General features: G+C 36.9%; 1 protein-coding gene across 1 annotated transcript in view; it reads left to right on the forward strand.

The window, feature by feature from the left end:
• PREX2 (phosphatidylinositol-3,4,5-trisphosphate dependent Rac exchange factor 2) overlaps window positions 1-18108 on the forward strand; it is a gene marked incomplete at both ends in the record, with an annotated part of 169388 nt that extends 151280 nt beyond the window's left edge. Inside the window, 3 exons of the mRNA XM_080610600.1 lie at window positions 7073-7175; window positions 13645-13712; window positions 18063-18108. Of these exons, the coding sequence (XP_080466726.1) occupies window positions 7073-7175; window positions 13645-13712; window positions 18063-18108 (217 nt within the window). The remainder of the gene's footprint in view (window positions 1-7072; window positions 7176-13644; window positions 13713-18062) is intronic.
• Window positions 18109-19674: the final 1566 nt, after the last annotated feature.

Genomic DNA, 19674 nt, shown 5'->3' on the forward strand with positions numbered 1-19674 from the left:
GTTCTTTTCAAATGTATTTCAATCACTAGAAAAACAAGGTTAGGGGAAAAGTCCTTCAAGGTTAAGTCCCTTTAACCTTCACTGTCCTAAGTGATGTGCAAGTACTACAGACTCTCCTTGGATTATCATAAATGAATATGCCTTGTTGATCAACATCAGGAAGAGAGCACTAAATTAGTCTAAGAAATCAATAGTTTGCATTTCTGTTTTCCCTTTTTTATCATCCATAATTATGTTTCTGCCTGCCAGTCAGCTTTCACCCTGTAAACAATGCTCTGCTTTTTTTTACTTGTATTTGTTCTGTTTGAAGTTGCAGTCACCCTGTACAGATGTAGGTGATGAAAGGCACTTTTAAATTTTATTGAATCATGATGTTAGCTTCTGCTTGAGGGAAACTGTACTGCACAGACATGTCCTAGTCTCTTTCCATGCCAAAATGAAATTAGGTGCAGCAGCTGCAGAAATCTATTCAGGGACCACAGGCCTTACAGGCTCAAAGGAATCATATAAAGCATCCAAATGAAACAAATCCCAAGTTTATTTAAAATTTTGCATTTCCTGGAGGATCAAGAGAAAAGAAGTATCCTGTGAATAAAAAAATCACTGTCTTATTTTCTTTTCTGAATTTTAATTTCCCCTCTAAAAAGTCTCTCCTTAGTGTTACCATCCTTCAAGCAGTGGGGTTCTGGCTGGCAGAGACTGAGCTGAATGATGAGGCAGGTTTTGCCAAGGGTTGATTATGCTGTCTCCTGTAGCTGGCACAGCTCCTGCAATCCAGCTAAACCTGCTTCATCTTCCACATAGCAGAGCAGAGTAATTCCATAAGCTGTCTGTCATGGCCAGCTGCCTTTCTGTGAATCAAATTAAACAAGGTGAAGAATAAGTACTCTGAATTTACATTTTAGACATTCTATCATGGGAATTTTTCCTTTTAGATTAGTTTAGAAAATTTTCTGTAGGAATTTTGTCCTGAACTCAATGACTGTATGTTACAAACCAAAAGTCTCCTTGAAGTTTTGCAGCTACATTTATGCTGACATATTAGCTTCACAGTAAGAAGGCTTCCTGGAATCGATGGGACTACTTTCAGGAGACAGGTCAGCACAGGATGAAAGACTGATCCTTGCTCCTTTCCAGCCATCTGATCTAAACTGTGCTTTTAGTCCTTCTATCTTCCCATTTAGTCAAGATTCCCTTCTGGTTTTTTAAATGGCAGTTTCATGTCTGTCTATAATTAGTGTATTTTTCTGATACTTTACCTACTAAGGCACAAACTTTTCTTTTTGTAAAATAATTTAGGATAGTAGAGTATTTCGTTCAGTGCTGGTTACGATTTGGAAACAGTTATGTAACTGTCAGATACATGAGAATTTGTCTTAAGACAAACAAGACATTTAGCACTAATAGATTGTTCCTACAGTGATGATCATTTTTATTTTGATCTATATTTGCCTTTCATAGTTAATCTGGTACATTTTTGCTTTGTTATCTGTGTGTGTATGTGAAGGACTATAGTCTTAAAGTTCTTTTGCATGTTTCAATTTCTGAAACACTTTCATGTAAAATGCAGTCTGAAAATGGAGAAAAGTGCATAAAATGCACTGAAACGGGTAAGATGGATCTAAGTTGCTACTAATACGGATTTCAATATGTTCTTTTTTTTCGTATTTGAACTCCTTTTAACGTTATGGACATTTAGTAGCAGGGTTGACAAACAACTTGATCACTGTCCTCTGCAGAATCATTCTGTCATGCTTCAGTTCCTACACTATTGCCATATCTGCAGTCCAGGACTTTGGAGAATCTGATGCTTCCTTACAAAAACTGCTACATTACAACAAAACTTTAATAGATCCTCTTGAACTATACAAAAGCAAAAACTTGTCCAGATTTTCTTTAATTTTTGAGGTGTAAACAGTGAATAACCTGAACTATTATCCTATGAATAACCTGAACAGGACAGGAAGTACACTGCAATTTTTCCATCAGATTTACTTGCCCGCTTACATGGAAAGAAGCCTTTAACGTGAAAGACTTTCCACACACAAGAAGAGATAATGGCCAAACCTGGGCTTTCAGTTGACTTTAGATTTTTTTGTTTGTTTTTGCAAGTATGACTGAAATGAGCAAACAAAAGACATGGGATACTTTGAATCTTTTGGATCCATTTCTGTGTGGTACAGTAATTACTTTCTGAATCATGGTTTATGATTACTGAACCATCATAATGGAATAAATACAGTTCATGTGGAGAGAGTAGTGGCTTTCTGTATGTTGGCAAAAATAACAAAGGTTTTGGATTAACTGTCAGTGGATGGGTTCAGTCCAAGGCTGATTTAAAGCAGTGGTCTTGCCACACTGGGAGCATCTCAGCTTCACAAAGGGACTCAACCTAAGGCCCATCTCTCCCTGTGAGATGAAATTCTATTTAGCAGTTTCAGTATACAGGCACAGAGAATGCAAGCTTGAACTTTACTTGCATGGAGACATATTCCCACAATAAGAACAGCTTAGAAATTGTGGGAGGGTCTTGAGTTAGGCCTGCCTGTACTTATTATGCTGGGGTTTTTTATAGTCCTGAAAAACATTTCCCCTCATTTTTAGGTTTATCATGGCTTATTTTCTTTTCTGGGTTAGTCTTCAGAATTGGTGCATATTACCCAGCCATCACTAGTAATTATAGAGAAATACCCCCAAAAAATGTTTACCCCAAAGTGATTTACTTTAAAACTGAAGTTTTTAATTGTTGCATACACTGGTGTAAATAATAGCTGCTGTATAAGCATTAATTTAAATGACGGCAGAAACAAATGAATACTTCATAGTATAACTGGTTAAAAAGGTGGTCAAATGTAGGTTAGCTTATGATGTATGGAAAAAAGTAATTAGTAACAATGGCATTAAATTGCATGTTGATTAGAAGCTTTAAGTTTTCATTAGATTAAGCGTAGATGCATCCTTTTTATGTTGGTTTTTTTCCTTCCTTTTCACATAGTTAGAACATAATTCATTTTGGCATCTCTGATGGTGGCAACTACTAAGGCAATTTGTTTCAACTCATCATTTCTATTCAGGGCATTTTTCCACAGGATGTTTTGATGCATCTTTGGATGTAGGATGGCTGGAATCCTAACTGAAACCTGAAAATGAATTGAATGATTTAGATTCATTTTACTCTGGTAACACAGATATACAGTTTGCCAAATGGCAGCTCTGTAGGTAGTGTACATGAACTCAAATTATTTTTCTTTTCAGGGGATATCAAACAAGCTGTCATGAAATAATTTATTTCTTAGGAAATTTCAATCTGTTTTCCCCTTTTACAACTCCATTTTTCATTGTACATGTGTGTCTATCCAGTCAATTTGCAGCCCTTTAGTAAAAATCACACTCAATCAGAAACAAATGGGCTGTTGGTGATAGAAGATGGTTTAACCTATTTTGTTCAGGATGGTCTGATCCAGAAGATGTTTGAAAGTTTGTATTTAGTTTTCACATCAATACTGTCATGACTGATGGGAGACTGGGAATATCAGGCAGGGGCTGGGAGCAGCTGCAGCCCCTTCTGTTTCTTGGAAACCAAATGGGTGAAATGAAGAATTCTCAGCCCAGTTGTGCTGGGAAAGCCAAACGTCTGTGCTGCCTTGCTGCTGTAATCTGTCAAGGCAGGGAATTTGTGATTATAGCTGGTATAAATTCTGAGATTATGAATTTGGATCTTTTGTTTTTCTGGCATAAAAGAAGGGATGAGAGGAAAAGAGGGGAAATGAAAATTGATCTTGGTTTGTTTGCACTGTAAAATACACAGATTTGGGATTTATGCTTCCTGTAACAGAATGTTAAGAACATTAAAGGAGTTTTTTTCCCTAATATTTTCCGGTTTGGTTTTCTGGGCTGATTGCATCCAAGTGACCAGAAGCTTTCAGCGGTCAGAACTGCTTCCAAATCGCTTTGCAAACGTTAATGCCACCTGCTTATCAGCTCTCAAAATGCAGGAGAAGGGTGGATTATTACATATTGTGCATATTTGCTGACAGTCTTTTATATTGAACCTTGCTCAAACCACCAGAACAGTCTTACTATATGAGGAATTTCCAGCTTTCATATTGTTTCGTAAAATTGTAGAAGTTGTGTTGGTTTAAACCTGCATTTGCTTGATCTCCCTGTGCTTGGCAGCCCTGTTGCTGAGGTACTTCCAGTTACGATATTGTTGTCATCTGATGTTTTATGTGTGCATTTGTTTCTTTCACAGCTGATTTGCAGGGTAGCTTGCTTTGTGGTAACAGATATGTAGATTCAGATTCAAAAACATATTTGAAGAACTAGGAGAAAGCACCTGCATGTAAATGCATGTTTACTAGTGAGCCAGTTCAGCGTAGCACCATGAAAGGTTTCTATAATCAGTTTTATTAGAAGATAACATTTCACTGACTCAGTATTCAACAAAAATAAAGCTATTTGAGTGTTGTTGGTTTCAGTATTTAGAAAGTAGTAACTTTATTTCATAGTCACATGACAAAAGCCATAACCAGTAATTTACATTTAATTCTGACATTCATCAGACCTTTATGTGCCTTAAAAGAAACACAAAATCTAGTGATATGAAATTACATCTCTAAGAAAATAGGATATTGAAATGCGATCAAGTCACTGATGCTATTTTTTTTTTTATATACGCTAACAAGTAACCATGTTTTTAAAAGAAACAGTGGGTGTATCTAACCAGCATCCCCTCTAATATAAAAGGTTCCATTAAAGAGGTGTGATAATACTTAACATCATCAATGCTGTCATCGTAAGTGTTAAAACTACTGTCCTTAGAATTACTATTCTTTTTTGCCTTAAGGTGAGATTTTCAGTTTTAGCCTCAGTGTTTTGGGATTGTACTGTAGGTTTTGCCTACCTCTCCAGTAGCCCATTCAAGAAATCTTAATTAGGCTTTTTACTGTTTGTCTTCACTTTTCCCACTGTGGTCCTGTCTTCATCTACAAACCTGGCAACTTTATTTCTGAATTGTGGTTGGCATTGTCAAAATGTAGATGGTTTGTACCATGATCAACAGCCATTTCATCAGGTTTTGGATGGGGAACAGTTTGGCAGTCATTTCTAATTCAAGATTAGTGTTTGCACCTAATTCTTCAAGCTGACCTTCATTTAAGAAGTTCTTTTGTTAGTCTTGATTATCACAGGCAGAATATGATTTTTTTCTGTTCTTTCTGGGTTCCAGGAAGATGGGATTTATGGGAAAGTTGGCTCTCTAACTGGTTGGTTTGAAAGCTGTACTTTGAGCCCATTAGCCTCTATTATACCCACGGGGAGACATTTTCCCCCTTTTTCTCTGGTTTAGATTACACCTGTCAGATTTCATATACTTTTGCTTTTTCTCATTGTCAATGGATCAAAGTTTCCTTTACAGTCTGGTCCTGAAGGTCAGGTGTTTAGATTTTGGTGCTGGCAAATATGATGAGCATGTACTTTATTAATGCAATCTTACACCTTTCAAAGACAAGATGAAAACACAGTGTTTAGAATTTCTAGCCTAATATTTAACTATTATGCACCTTAATCCTTAAATATAAAACCTTAAAGATTAAATATAACACAAAAGATCAATAGATTTTTTGCTTCAAGGTAACTCTGAGGTCAGTGTACACAAGAAACAGAGGAATAAAAATTATTTCATTACCAAGGAAAATGACTGAGCTTATAAATTTTTAATGAAAGACCATTAATAAAGCTACAGATCAAATTTAGTATCTTCTACACTCACTACTGTGAAACTTTTTACAGTCCATAAATTTACTTAAGTGGTATTTAAAACATGTCAGGGTGGTTTTTTTTTCAGTAAGAAAATAAGTGCAGACACATTTTTCCTCCTACAGATCTTCTGCTCAGCAAGATGAGTGTTTGATTGAAACATACTGTCTGTTCTGTGTGCATAATATAAACTGTGCAAAATCTTTTGGTCAGGATTTTGCCAAAAGGCTACTCAAAAGTATATTTTAACCATGTGTCTCAGTTCTATTATTTGAGCTTGAAATCTGCAGCTTTTTTCAGGGTCTGCTAAGGTAGGGTTGTTTGCTGTAAAACTCATCTTTCTGATTGAAGATATTTGATTATTGCAGTACTTTGGTTGTGAAAAGAAAAATCACCAAGCAGCTTACTGGTGCAGAATGGAGCCGCTGTCACCTTTTGGATGATAGCAGCCCTCAAACATGTTGTGCTTTAAAAAAAATCCCGGTTTCAACTCAGTTTTGTTGCCTTTACCTGTGAGTCTTGTACAGCTTTGGTCTTGATTGCATGAGAAGCCAGCTATCTGTCCTTGTCCTCGCCATGACAACTGAAATCAGATGGCATGTCCAAAATGACTTTTCTACTGCTGCTTGTCTAGTGTCGTGACAGGTTGTCCTACAGCAAGATCTTTCGCTCTGAAACTTTCCCGGTTGCTGTGACAAAAGCAATTACAACCTTTTCATTAGGCTGTGGTACCATGATGAGTTTATGTCCTCAAGTGTTTACTTGAAGAATATTGGCAAAGTAGCAGAAGATGGTTTGTTTGAAGGAATGCCCTATTTAGTTGCTTTTTTGAAAGGGGTAAATATCTCTTAATTTTGGGCTGAACTGCACTAACGTGCCATGAGATTAATAACTAAGCTAAATCAATGGCAAGATGCCAGGATCCTGGTAGCAAGGCTAGGGTCTGCATTAACAGTGGAGGGTGAGAGATAACATGGGCAGAAACCACCTGGAAAAGGATTTATACAATTACAAAAAGTTCTCCTTGGATTGTCACTCTTTCGTGCTTTTGCCAAGCCACAGTTGGGTTGTCTTTTACAAGGCAAATGCCTTTGGTTGTTAATCAGCTGGAACACTTGCCACACTCAAAATCTTTCTACTTAAGACACATTTTAGCATTCAAGCTAATGCCTACATGGGTGGGAGAGGATTAAGGGTCAGGTCTACTATGTAATCGTTTCATTGATAACCTTTTATAAAAAGCGAATTGATCTAAAAGCAATTATTTTAAGGAGATCACTGCTAGCAGATAGCTGACTTCTGTCTTTCATTGTAGCTGCACTCTGAGTGTTACCTTGGAACAGGCGATCATTCTGGCTCGGAGCCATGGGCTACCTCCGCGCTATATCATGCAAGCTACAGACGTCATGCGCAAACAGGTAAGATGCTTACTGTGGGTAAGAACTGATGCTTCCAAACAAGACATGGTATCATGAAACAAGAATGACTTGAATTGAATGACGAGAATTTTTTAACCTCCATTTTAGTGTTGTGAATTTTCATAATTTGGGTATTTTGTTGGATTTGTTAATTCTCTTTCTTTGTTGTTGACTGAAAGGTGTGTTTTTAAATAGTGGAACAGGCTGTTTTTAACCAACTTGCTTTCTCTGTATGTGTAAATGGATCATAACTTTCACAGGGTTATGATTTTATTTAATGGTATTTGTATAGGAACTGCTGTGGCATCACCTTACATCAAAATAGTCAGTTGAGTAAGACAGTCTTAATTATAATACATATCTATAAAAGTAACTTAAGATTATTGACTATTGTTAATAAAAAATGACTCATGTACTGAATGAAGGGGAAGTGTAGGAGGGAAGGGGAGAAATACATACTGTGGTTCTCAGTTTTCCAGGCAAGATTTCTGAGAACAGTGTGCTTATTTCAAAATAGTGTTTTTTCACTCTTTGGTCATAATAAAATACTAGGATTTAGAGGCTGTTGTGGACAGATAACCGCCTCAACATGGACTCCTAGTGCTAAGATATAACAAAAAATTCTGGATTAAAAGGCAGTATCTACTGAAAGCAGGGGATACACTCTACTGTATCTGCACTATGTTTCCTAGAATATTTTGTTATCGGATAAATACTTCCAAAAGGATGTTTGGAATCTTGGAAGGAGTTCAGAGGAGGAGTACCAATGATCCATAGGTGGTTAGACAAGGCTTATGAAGTGAAGATTAAAGAGCTCAACCTATGCAGTTGATCAAAGAGCAGTTGAGTGGGGATTTAATCACTCTTGTGTGAATATGGAACATATATCTCAGCCTGTGGTAGCTTTCAACCTTATGACAAAAGCATAAACAAGATACAGGATGCACTCAATTTTGAAGTGGAAAAAAAAGATAATTAAATATCAGAACAATTAATCACAGATAAGACAAGATTTATAAATTCTGGTGTTTAATTTGAATCTAATTTTATTATTTTCATTAATTTTGCTCCATATTCTGTGCAGCAGTCACAGTTGAGTTATGAAAATGATTAACCAGCTGCACTTTAATTCTAAATTGCTGTAAACAAAAATACACATGTACTAGATCAAACCCTTAGTCTGTTAAAGCAATTGTGGAGATACCCTCAAGCTATAGATTCTGATTATATGTAAGTGCTACTGCCTAACATGGGTACATCAAAGTGATTATGCTCATTCCTTTTCATATTGGACTTCCACTTTATTTGGTGCATAAAATAAGTTTCTGTGGTTAATAAATACCCTCAAGGTTCTCGATTCAGAACTTGTAGGTCTGCTCAGGAATTACAGCTTTAACTTGACTTGAAAGCTACCGCTGTATAAGGATAAACTTGCATGTATAGGTTGATATGTCTCCTCCTGAAGTTCTAGACAAAAGTCATATCTGGGTATTTTGCAATCAAAAGCCGTGAACATAGAATTTTACATATGTCTGCCTGCAGGATGTATTCTGTCCAAGGGTGCATTTTCAATACACAGTTAAAAAAATGCTGATTCATTTGTGGTTGTGCAGTTTATTAAATGAAAATGAAAGACAAAATAAAAGTAACTTGCATGGTTTTGAGTGGCTGCACTTGCTCAAATAGAGATGTAGAAAGAAGCCTCCAGTGAGGCTACATTCTTTGAAGTAAAACAGCAGGTGATCAATAGCTGTTAGAGATACCAATATCTCAATACCACCCACAGACACTGCAAGAAAGTCTGCTAGTATATCAAGCCAGACTTTTCACACATTCTTTCTCTTGCAGGAAATCACTGCTGCAATTAATAGAGTAATAATCTTTTGTTGTAAATTTAAATCAGTCTTGGAGTTCTCAAGTAGAAATACAACCCTCCATTAAATTCTAAATGTTTTTGAGTAATTTTAACAATGCACTATGGTATTTTTTAGAAAACAGTTCCAGATTTAATGTTGAAATTATCTGTAGGATTTAACTGTCAGGAGCATAATGCAGGCCATAAAACTTGCAGGAGGCACGGAGAAAGCTTCTTGGGGTTTGTTGCAGAACACTTAGTTAAGGGCAAAAGCCAGGCTTTTTTCCTGGCTTAATATAAAAGAAAACCCCAAACAAACAAAAACTTTGTTAGCCTATTTTACCCTGAATCTTTTGTGGTATAAAGAGATTAGACACAGGCAAGTGCAAATGAAAGAACATCTATTCCATCTGTTATTCTGGAGAAGGCTGCAACATTAGCTCCTAGTAGCATCAGCTTTCCAGAAGGAGAAATTATTTCTGCTCAAAGCAGGTACCTCTTCCAGCTTGGGGCATCAGTACTGAATAACTTAAGACACCTGATTGAATGGATGACCTCAGAAACTGGTTTTTTTTTTTTTTCCCTTGTAAATTGAATGAGGTTGTGATCATGTTTATGACAACTCATAATAGCCCCCATGATAGCGTTGGATAGATTTTCAAAGTAATTGCCCTGTCAGTTTTAATGAGGTATTGACAAGCACCTGCTCCATGAGAACTACAGAAAAGAGACCAACTTGTGAGAGTTGATATGAACTTGGGTCTGTGGCATGGTTTTTGTTAACTGGTTTCAGCTTTTTATCTGCTTATCCAGTCTAGCTGGATTTATAAAATAATTTTTTTGACAAAAAGGCCCAGCTATCTTCTGGTAATTTTATTTACTCATATATGTTTATTCATGTAAACATCTGTACCCACAAAATACTATGTAAAGCATCATGACAGGATGTGTCTTCAGGATGCAGCAAAGCATGGAAAGGACAGAGATGTAGGAAAGGAGCTGCAGGAGGGTGCAGGGCTCTGAGGAAGAAAGGTAACTAAAAATCTGATACACAGAAAAGATTAGGAGAGAATTTATCTTGTCTTTTAAGTAAGTAATAATTTTTCCATGCCTTTTCATGAGTATAATAACAGCACTACATTTTAAATAATTCTCATGAGAATTGTACGGATTTAGAGCTCTCTGCATACGGCATAAAGAAAATCTGTTTTCTTTATGTGACTGTTTCTTGCTAACTTCAAATTAGTGTGTAGCTTGAAAATAAACCTATCACTTTTTCTCATGGCAGTGTAAATACTAGTTTGTATGTAAGACTCTAGATTGATGGCGGTGTCTCCTCAGTGTTGCCAGCACCATTCGCCAGTGCTCTGGCTAAACTGGTATGCAGAGGGAAGTGTTCTGGAGCTTGCATAGCACAACTGTCCCTTACACCTATGTGAGACAGTGTCAATATTTACACTGCTATAGCTTTAAGAATGATATTGGAGAAGCATAAATTAACAGTGTATTGGAATATAAATAAAAAAAACAATGATGCTCAGTGGAGACAAAGATGTCAAGTAGCAAGTTGCTAGTAATTCTTGGGGGCTTTTCCTCAAAAGAAATAAGAATCTGGTGGTTGTTAGTAAGGTCTAATTTGTTCCCCTGCTAAACAATAAATTACATGGCTGTATAAAGCTAGACTCCTTTTTAAATCAATGCATTTGATTTATTACATGAGCAGGATACTAAAATTAATACGTCTAGTGAATGAGGCAAATAAAAATAGGGTGATTTTGTTTCAGAGGTAGTCACAGCACTGACATTCAGGATCTACATGTGATTAATTTAGATAATTTTGTCATGTATATGTATATTCTGTCTCACAGTTATGTTGATCATATGCCAGTCTCAGCAGTCTGTCATCTTGGGGTTTCTTTCTTTATTTTTTTTAACCCCTGCGATTCAACTGTCCTGTTTTCCATCCAGCATACTGTAGTCTGAGAGACCAGATTTTACTCCCTTTTTTAGCAGCAGACTTGCAGTATTGTGGATGTTTCCAGACACAGGACTTCAGTCATGTCTTTGGGCAACCTGTCCAGTGTTTCACCATCCTCATTGTAAAAAATTTCTTCCTAATATCCAGTCTGAATCTGCTTTCTTTTAGTTCAAAACCATTACCCCTTGTCCTGTTGCTACAGGCCCCTTTAGAGGAGCCTGTCTGTCCTGAATTTGATGATCGTTTCCCTGATAAACCACCACTTGTGTTGATAGAAGAACGTCAGTTAATGTGATCTTTCTTTTTTTCAGTTGTGTTTTCTTACCTAATCATTCTACCTATTCTTCTCTGAACTCTTTTCAAGTTTTTATTAAAGAAGAGAAGTAACTGTGAAGAAATACAAAAGGGTCTTTTTAGACATTTCATGACTAAAATGGCAGATGAAAATCAGTGTAGATAACTGTTAAGTGATGCACGCTTAAAACAAGGGAAAAAAAACCCCTAAGTTCACATTCAAAATAATTGACTGTGAGCTTTCCATTACATCTTATGTTCAAGACCTCAGGGATATGATAGAAGACATCAGCTCAATTCTCAGTAGCTATCAAGAAAGCAAATAAGAATTTACGATGGTTTAGTTAAGGACAGATGACAAAATAGAAATCATGCTGTCATGACCCTTCATTTTGAACTGATGTTCTGATCCTTTCCATAAGGATATAGCTGAATGGAAAAAGTTCAGAGAAGGTTTAAAAAAATAAAAATATCAACAGTTGGGTATGGTTTATAGACAGGATAGGACAAACCAACAAAATAATCTAGGATTGTTCAGCTTCATGAGTGAAGGAGAATATGATAGAGGTGTAAAGAACATGTAGTGTGGATAGGGACTGACCATAGTCCTTATCAGAGCAAAACTAAAGGCATCTGGCAGACTCAAACTAAGTGAAAACAGTGGTTCTTGACACAACAAGATAAGATTGTACCCAAGATGTGAATCTCCTCCCAGAAGGAGGTTAGTGATGTGAAATTATTTGTGGGTTCAAGATGAGATGGGAAAGAAGAGAATCACTGAAATCAATTAAATACTCACTGCTGAACAGAGAAGTATTGAGTGACTGATGATTGAGTTCTGGAGGAGTTCCTGGGGAAAGATGTATGTTTTTTGTTGTCTGTAATCACGTGTCTTTTGCACCTGGTGGAGATAAGGTTACTGAACTAGATGTAAAGCTAGTAAAATCACTTATATTCTGCCTTTAGTTCTGCAGGTACTCTCGTTATTTCCTCTGTCTTTACCACTTTCTCCCTCATCCCTTCCCCCAAGCCCCCCCCCAAAAAGTAAGGACACAGTATTTTTGTCACATGTTGATTTACATAAATGATGAGAACCTACCTGTGTGTAACCAGCCAGCCTTTTTCATCTTTCATTTGAGCCCATAACAGTGAAATAATACCTTCTAAATTACCTGGGTACCACATTTCAGTCAAATTCAAGGTCTAGTCTTACTCTACATAGTGAATCAATGATTCTACCTAATTATTACACCATGTGCATCTGCCATTGCAGCTCTGGAATGTAAATTATCTTTGAAATTTCACACCAATCTAAGATCTCACTGGAAGAATTCTGAGGTTATGTATTTATGTTCCCTGTTATTTTGTCCTGAATTTAGGTAGTACAAAAGGTGAAAAAAAGGGAGAGTCAATGTATGTATTACAGACAGAAGAAGTAGTTGCCATCTTCTTTAAAATGTTGGAAAACATAAAAAACCTAAATCTAACAGATGTTTCTTTATGATGACTACTTTACATTAATAAAACTGCACTTTAAAAGCTGGACCTCATAATTTAAAATCAATTTTTTACTAAGTTCTTTCATAAGTCTAAATTAGTTTGTTTGCAGAAGAGTGCTTTTTTCACTATCATGGTATATGAACATTCTTCATGTTTCAACTTCCTCCTTCCTAGATGAGTCAGTAAGACAAAAATACTTCCAATATTGTTTTTCAAAGGATCAGTTGAGGTATAGAGAGACCAGCTTCTCTAGCTGACCCTGCTTTTAAGCATGGCTATTTGGGCTGAACAATCTTGGGAGATGCCTTCCAACCTAATTTTTTTTTTTTTTTTATTCTGTGATTATAAAGGAAGAGCAGGGCCTGCATTTTTCTAAGCTGAATTTAGTGCCTTAATTTAGGCCATTTTTCCTAGTTCTAACTGGAAAGTTATTTGTAGGAAGTAAGGTATAATATTTGTTTGTTCATAAGTTCATAGGAAATAAGTGACATTTCAGAAAAAGACTTTGTTATCCATGCCTTCTACAAAGAATGGTGACAAAAATCAAGCAAGATGTGTTTGGATTGTTTTAAGCCTTGAATGTTAGGTTTTTATGAAGTCTTTCATGTTGATATTTATTTAATGACAAGCGGAAAGATTTTGCCTCTTTTCTGCGTATTTCTCTAAGTTGAGAATTAAAGTACTGCTCTAACTTGTTCTCCACCTTAGAAGAGGAGAGTTGTTTCGGGACATGGAGCATACGTATTAATTATAGTCAATAGTTACATTCATGTAGAAAGTTCAGGAAACTTTCTAACTTGTGTTGGAATAAATGAAGCAGAGTTGTTATTTTTCTTTCACAGGGTGCAAGAGTACAAAACACAGCCAAGAATTTGGGAGTGAGGGATCGAACACCACAGTCTGTGCCAAGGTAACTGATTGTTTGTGTCCTAGACCATGATTTTGTCTAGTTTGTGCCAAATTCTGGTCTAGCTGCTCAAAAGCTCAAAAGCTCTCAAAACTCTGCATTATGCACTAAACTGGTAAGATTTGGCTTTAATGTATATAAAATCAATTACATTCTTAGCCACACAGTTTTACGTAATTAGTTGCAGAAGTTCAGGCTATGTAGCACTACAAAACACAGCCATTTTTGAAAACTGAAGCCTAGTTCATGTTAATTATGAAAACACTGGAGTAAGTCTTTCATCACTTGTGATGTTTAGTGGTTTGAGGGAAATATTCGTAACTAAATCCATAACCCCATTTTAATGAAATACTGTACTGCATTATCTCAGCAAAATCATGTCCTAGTTGCTTTTAGAGATGATGTAATCTTTCTTTGTCTCTTTCTGAAACATTCATTAGTATGAAAAATGTGACTGCTCTATATTTATCCATCTTTTTTAATGCTGTGATGGACTGCAGGTACCTGAAATGTTTCTTAATAAGCACAGCACTTATAAATGGAAATAACCAAACAACAGTGTTCTTAATTTTATCTTAATATATGGATTTATTAATCCAACTCTAATTCAGACTTTTTTTTTTTTAACCAGTTTAAAACATAATGGGTTTTGTTGACTAACGATGCTGTCCATAGACTTGTGGAAGGACTGTCTTCTGGATTCTGACCACTAATACTCAGGAACTTTTTCTTACACAATTTGCTCCCCTTTTCTTTGATGTCCCAGGTTCTCCCAGTAGTGAATAGGGATGCTGCTCATAATTCACTTGTACCTAATCACTGCACGTGGTTCCATTCTCCCAGTAGTGAATCAGGATACTGCTCATAATTCGCTTGTACCTAACCACTGCACGTGGTTCCATTCTCCCAGTAGTGAATCAAGATACTGCTCATAATTTGCTTGTACCTAACCACTGCACGTGGTTCCTGTGCTTGATCTGACTCTAAAAAAGATGTGTACCTTAAGTGTCCAGGGAGTGAGTAAATCGGAGTAGCAGCTACTGTTCTGTTGATGAGTAGCAACATTTGTTGGAGCATGTACACATCTTGCATGCCTCATAAAAGACATTAGGTAAGATCAAACAGAAGTACTAGATTCTAGAGTAAATCTATCAGCAACAGAGCCATTGCCTTTACCAAGCAGATGAGGGCATCCCTTCTCTCACAGTAACGATTAGCTTAGAGGCAATCCAGGACCAAAATTGCCTGACCAATTGTCTTGCATTGTGAGACGCTAAGGCAGTACAAAAACATTTTATTACAGTAAAAGCTGTGAGAAGCTTTTTGTATTTTGGATGGTATGGTTTTGAACTTAAATGGACTCCTTCTTCATGACATAATCCTGAAAACAGCCAAGTAATTTTTGCAAACCAGACTTTTCCTACCTCTAAATGACAGAGCGTGCATCTAGATTCAGCTTTTGTGATAAAGGAAAAATCTAAGTTCTTACAAAGAAAAACTAAGCTATGAGACATCTTTTGACTTTGCATCAGTTGAGAAAAGATCACTTCTTTCCAGCTAACACTCCCACAACATAGCAATGAAATGCTGAAGAAAAAGTATGAGAGCTCCTAGAACATAGACAGATGCATCCAGCATGCTTGCCAGTCAGCAGCAACAGCAATATCACAGGAACTGATCTCAGTGTTTGAGGCGTTTGGTGTACCATTAGCGACATGTCACATAAGTCGGAATAGCCAGCAGGGGTGTAATTTTGATGATACTGTGGGTTCTCAGTTCTTTACCTTGAAAAGAATTTTACCATTACATAGGGTTCCATTTAGCATCACTTGACAGTGTTTTCAGTTCTCTGCAGTTGCCACTGCTTTCTGTCTTTTCTCAGCTGACCTGTTTGTACTGTCTCAGATAGTAGTTCCATACATACTGACCCAGAACAGGCTGTTTCTACTCTGTCATTCCTCATCAACTATACCTCCTTAGGAATTTATGCAGCCTTGTTGTTTGTTTGCTTCATAATTCCCATATATCACTTGTTCTGAAGACAAGTAATCTTAATGATTACCATCTCAATCTGAAGAATACACAGAACTTGGAGCTCAGCTTTTCTGCACGTGGTTCCAGAGAAATTAGGTTTTGCTAAAACATCACAAAGAAGAAACATCACAAAGAACTAACCTTGCTCCAGTTACTTTGAGGAGATTCTGACAGTAATTTTATCTGTCTTTTGCCAGCTTTGAATATTATTGCTTTATCACATTAGCAGAATCAAATAACTCAAGCTCTGTTTATTTTACTGGGCATACTTGTCTGTATAAAATCAGGCCATCTTATTCTCTCATTGGTAATGGGAGATGGGGAAATACATGTATACTGCCTTATCTATGGCTCCAAACAAAAACATTGGTGCCTGCACAATGTGACCTTAAATGATCACGTTTCTGAATCTGCCAGGTGACAATGTGGAAGAGCCCAGTGATCTTAAGAACACATCATGGTGGAGGTTTGAGAGCAGGTTTGCAATTGCTGTGTGACTGACAGAATTGATGCTCCCCATTCTTACCATCCGTGCTTGACAATCACTTCCAGTGAGATTTGGAGAACAGTTATTGAGCACATGGCCATTGTGTGTTGTCAGTATCCTAGGTTAACTCCTAGAGAAACTGAAATCAGAGAACAGCAGCTATCCTGCCCTGCTCTTGCATAGCCACAGGATGCTTTTTCTGACAGGATATGACTAGAAGTTGAAGAGCATTTTCATACTCATGGGGGCAGCCATACATATTGTGCCTCACATAATTTCTGTAGCTGCTAAGAAGGCAGCAGCCCATTAATCTTGAATTGTTTGTGGAGCCCAGCCACATGTATGGACTTTTGTTTTCTGTGTTGATTTGTAGTATGATTTTGAAACTTATGATGAGTTAAAATGGAGTCATATAAATGTGATGTTTAGCAGGCAAATTTTCAAAATATATGTGGAAAACTCAGATATCCTGAGCATCTTGGGGAGAGACTTTTCATCAGGGCCTATTATGACAGGATGAGGGGTGATGGTTTTAAACTAAAAGAGGAGAGATTCAGGCTGGACGTGAGGAAAAAATTCTTTACAATGTGGGTGCTAAAATACTGAAACAGGTTGCCCGGAGAGGTGGTGGATGCAACATCCCTAGAGACATTCAAGGCCAGGCTGGATGGGGCTCTGGGCAATCTGATTTAGTTGAAGATGTCCCTGCTCATTGCAGGGAGGTTGGACCAGTTGATATTTGAAGGTCCCTTCCAACCCAAACTATTCTATGATACTGTGATTTTAAATAGCTTTCAAGCTACTGGACAGTTCACAACCCTGCCTGTAGCCAGATCTACCAAACCTGCTATTTCTATTGTTTCGGTACTTCAATATCTGAGATTCTTCATAATTAATGCACATGCTGTGTCATTGTCTTTTCATTTCTTCTGATGCTTTTTTCTCCTTCCCATGCTATCCTTGGTCTCTTCTCTTTACTGTTCCTTCAATGAGACACTTTCCCTGAGGAAAATATGTAATCTCCAGATGAGATCATGTCTATCGCTGCTTCTAATTGCTGTGCTTGCAGCAGAGATACTGTATGCTGGACATACTTACAGGACAGAGAGCTTGAGGTCAGAATGATTGCCATTTATTTTCAGTATTCCTGACATTACGTTAAAGTTTTAAACACTTGCTAATAACCAAGTCCATACTGAAGGGCTTACTAGAAGTTCAAAAAACATTATAAATGAAGGAGTGGCTATTCCAATATGTACTGCGATATTAATATGTACCACATCTTAACTGCTCTTGACTTCATACATGTAGAAATAGGGTGTGTGGGGGGGGAGTTTAAAATCTTAGTGCTGGCCTGTCAGGTATCTGACATTTGTCTTAGGTCCTTCAAACAGCGTCAGTTTTATAGGGAACTGTTTTAGAGTGAGGTGTGACTGTGCCAAACCAAACCAAAATTGGAGGCAGCTGTGTCCACCAAGCAGCTTTTCAGATTTAGACATTCAGAGCAACGACTGGTAATTGGATTAGTGGAGACTTAGGTTTTTCCAGACCGGTGTCGTCAGTGCAGAAATATGAAAACTTGACTAAATCGGAATGTCTTTAGTTATAAGATTGCTTATAGATGTGTGTTTTAATGATACCACTTTCATTGTGAACATTCATGCTCATTAATAAAAATCTACTGGCATTATATCAGTGTTATTAAACTGAATTCAGTCTCTTGTTTTGCAGTGCAGGAAGACTTAGATTTAGTTTGTGTTCCTTAAATTTACCCATTTTAATAATGACCAAGTTCTCAGAATAACAATTGCTTTGTTTTTTGTCATTGTCAGGTTATACAAGCTATGCCAGCCACCACCACCTGTTGGAGAAGAATGAGGAGAACTGCTCCAGAAAATTCCAATAATGACCTTAAGGATACTGGGACTATATGACAAAAATCTAACTGCACTATAGCAGTGTGTGCCTAGGGCTTTGATAAATAGAAAAACCCTTTACTCAGGATAAAGAAAGAAATACTCTAAATATTCTCTGTTGGCAGTGAAAAAAAAAAATCAAAACCAACTTCTAAAAAGTATTTCTGGAATCTGTGCACTCCAGTCATATGCTACTAGAACAGGAATCTTCCTTGGGAATTTTACACTGGAATCCAGTTCATTTGATGTGTCTTGTTCAGCCACATGATAGGTATAGCCAGCAGTTGGAATACAGATGTCTTGTTCGGAGAGAATGACTTCACTTGTACACTGTACAGAATGTCTTCTTCTGGAAGGAATAAAAGCCTAGATAAACTAAGATTGATAATGAGCATGCACTTCATACAGGGCCCTTTGCACTGATAACCCCTTTTTTCCCATCACTATCATAATTTTTCAGAATGGTGATGTTACTGTTACAAGTGTATAATGTAAGTGAGGTTTAAAGGTGGAAAATCTTAGAATTGTGTTTAATGGCTACAGGCAGACTACTGCTAGGAGCATGTGCTTGTAATCAGTAAACTGAGTCATGTCTTAAGGTGTCCTTTGTCATACTCCGTTGGAAAGAGTACCTATATGGCATATGAGGTGAAGTTTTGCCCCTTGTTCAGTTGCCATTTTAATGAAGGAGAAGAAATGCAAGATCTTCATCCATGGTTAGACTGAATTTCGGACTGTATCTAGTAGATGTTTTACATTATTGAGTCTCTGCATTTCAGAGTTTTCCAGAGTTGTGTATATTCTTGTATTATAGTGTTATACTAGCAAATCTACAGAAGGCGAGGATGAGGCAGTATTGTTATGTTTAACTGGAAATGTCTGTGGTATAAGTTGAAGCATAGTTTGGGGGGTTGATGTATTGTTGCATTTCCTGTATTCTGTCAGAATAGGTTTTTTTTACAGCATGTCAGTTCTTTTGGAGTGGTAATTGCTATAGATTTAGAGGGACCAGGGAAAATGTATCTGCATTTGGCTGTTCTTTTGGCCGAAGAATTTTCAGAGAAGGTGTCCCCAGATGAGGTTTCATATGTGAACACATTGAAACAAAAACTGTATTCTGAAATAGTTCTACTTGTAGCAGCTACGCAGTCTGTTACAGCAGGACATACACTGTCTGAGTAAATGTTATTTTCTGTACAACAGCGGCCTATAGTTATGCTGTAGCAATCAAACCTCACAACATAATTGTTGAATATTATCTAATTATTTATGAAATCTTCAACAAATATATTAGTCCACAATTAGATAAGTGAGAATTCAAAATGAGATGTACTCTTGCAGAGAGTGTTTTTATATAGGATATCCAGGGGACTTACTACTTTTCTCCAAAGGAGGAATTAGAGTTCCTACCTTTTTCACTATTCTTAATGTTTTTACACAGACTTTAACTTTGCTAAGAAAATAAATATTTTTATATATCCACAGATATAAATGTCTGCAAATATACGTGAGTTTCAATATGTATATA

The sequence above is a fragment of the Psittacula echo genome (assembly GCF_963264785.1).
Source record: "Psittacula echo genome assembly, chromosome: 2".
Classification (NCBI taxonomy): Eukaryota; Metazoa; Chordata; class Aves; order Psittaciformes; family Psittacidae; genus Psittacula; species Psittacula echo.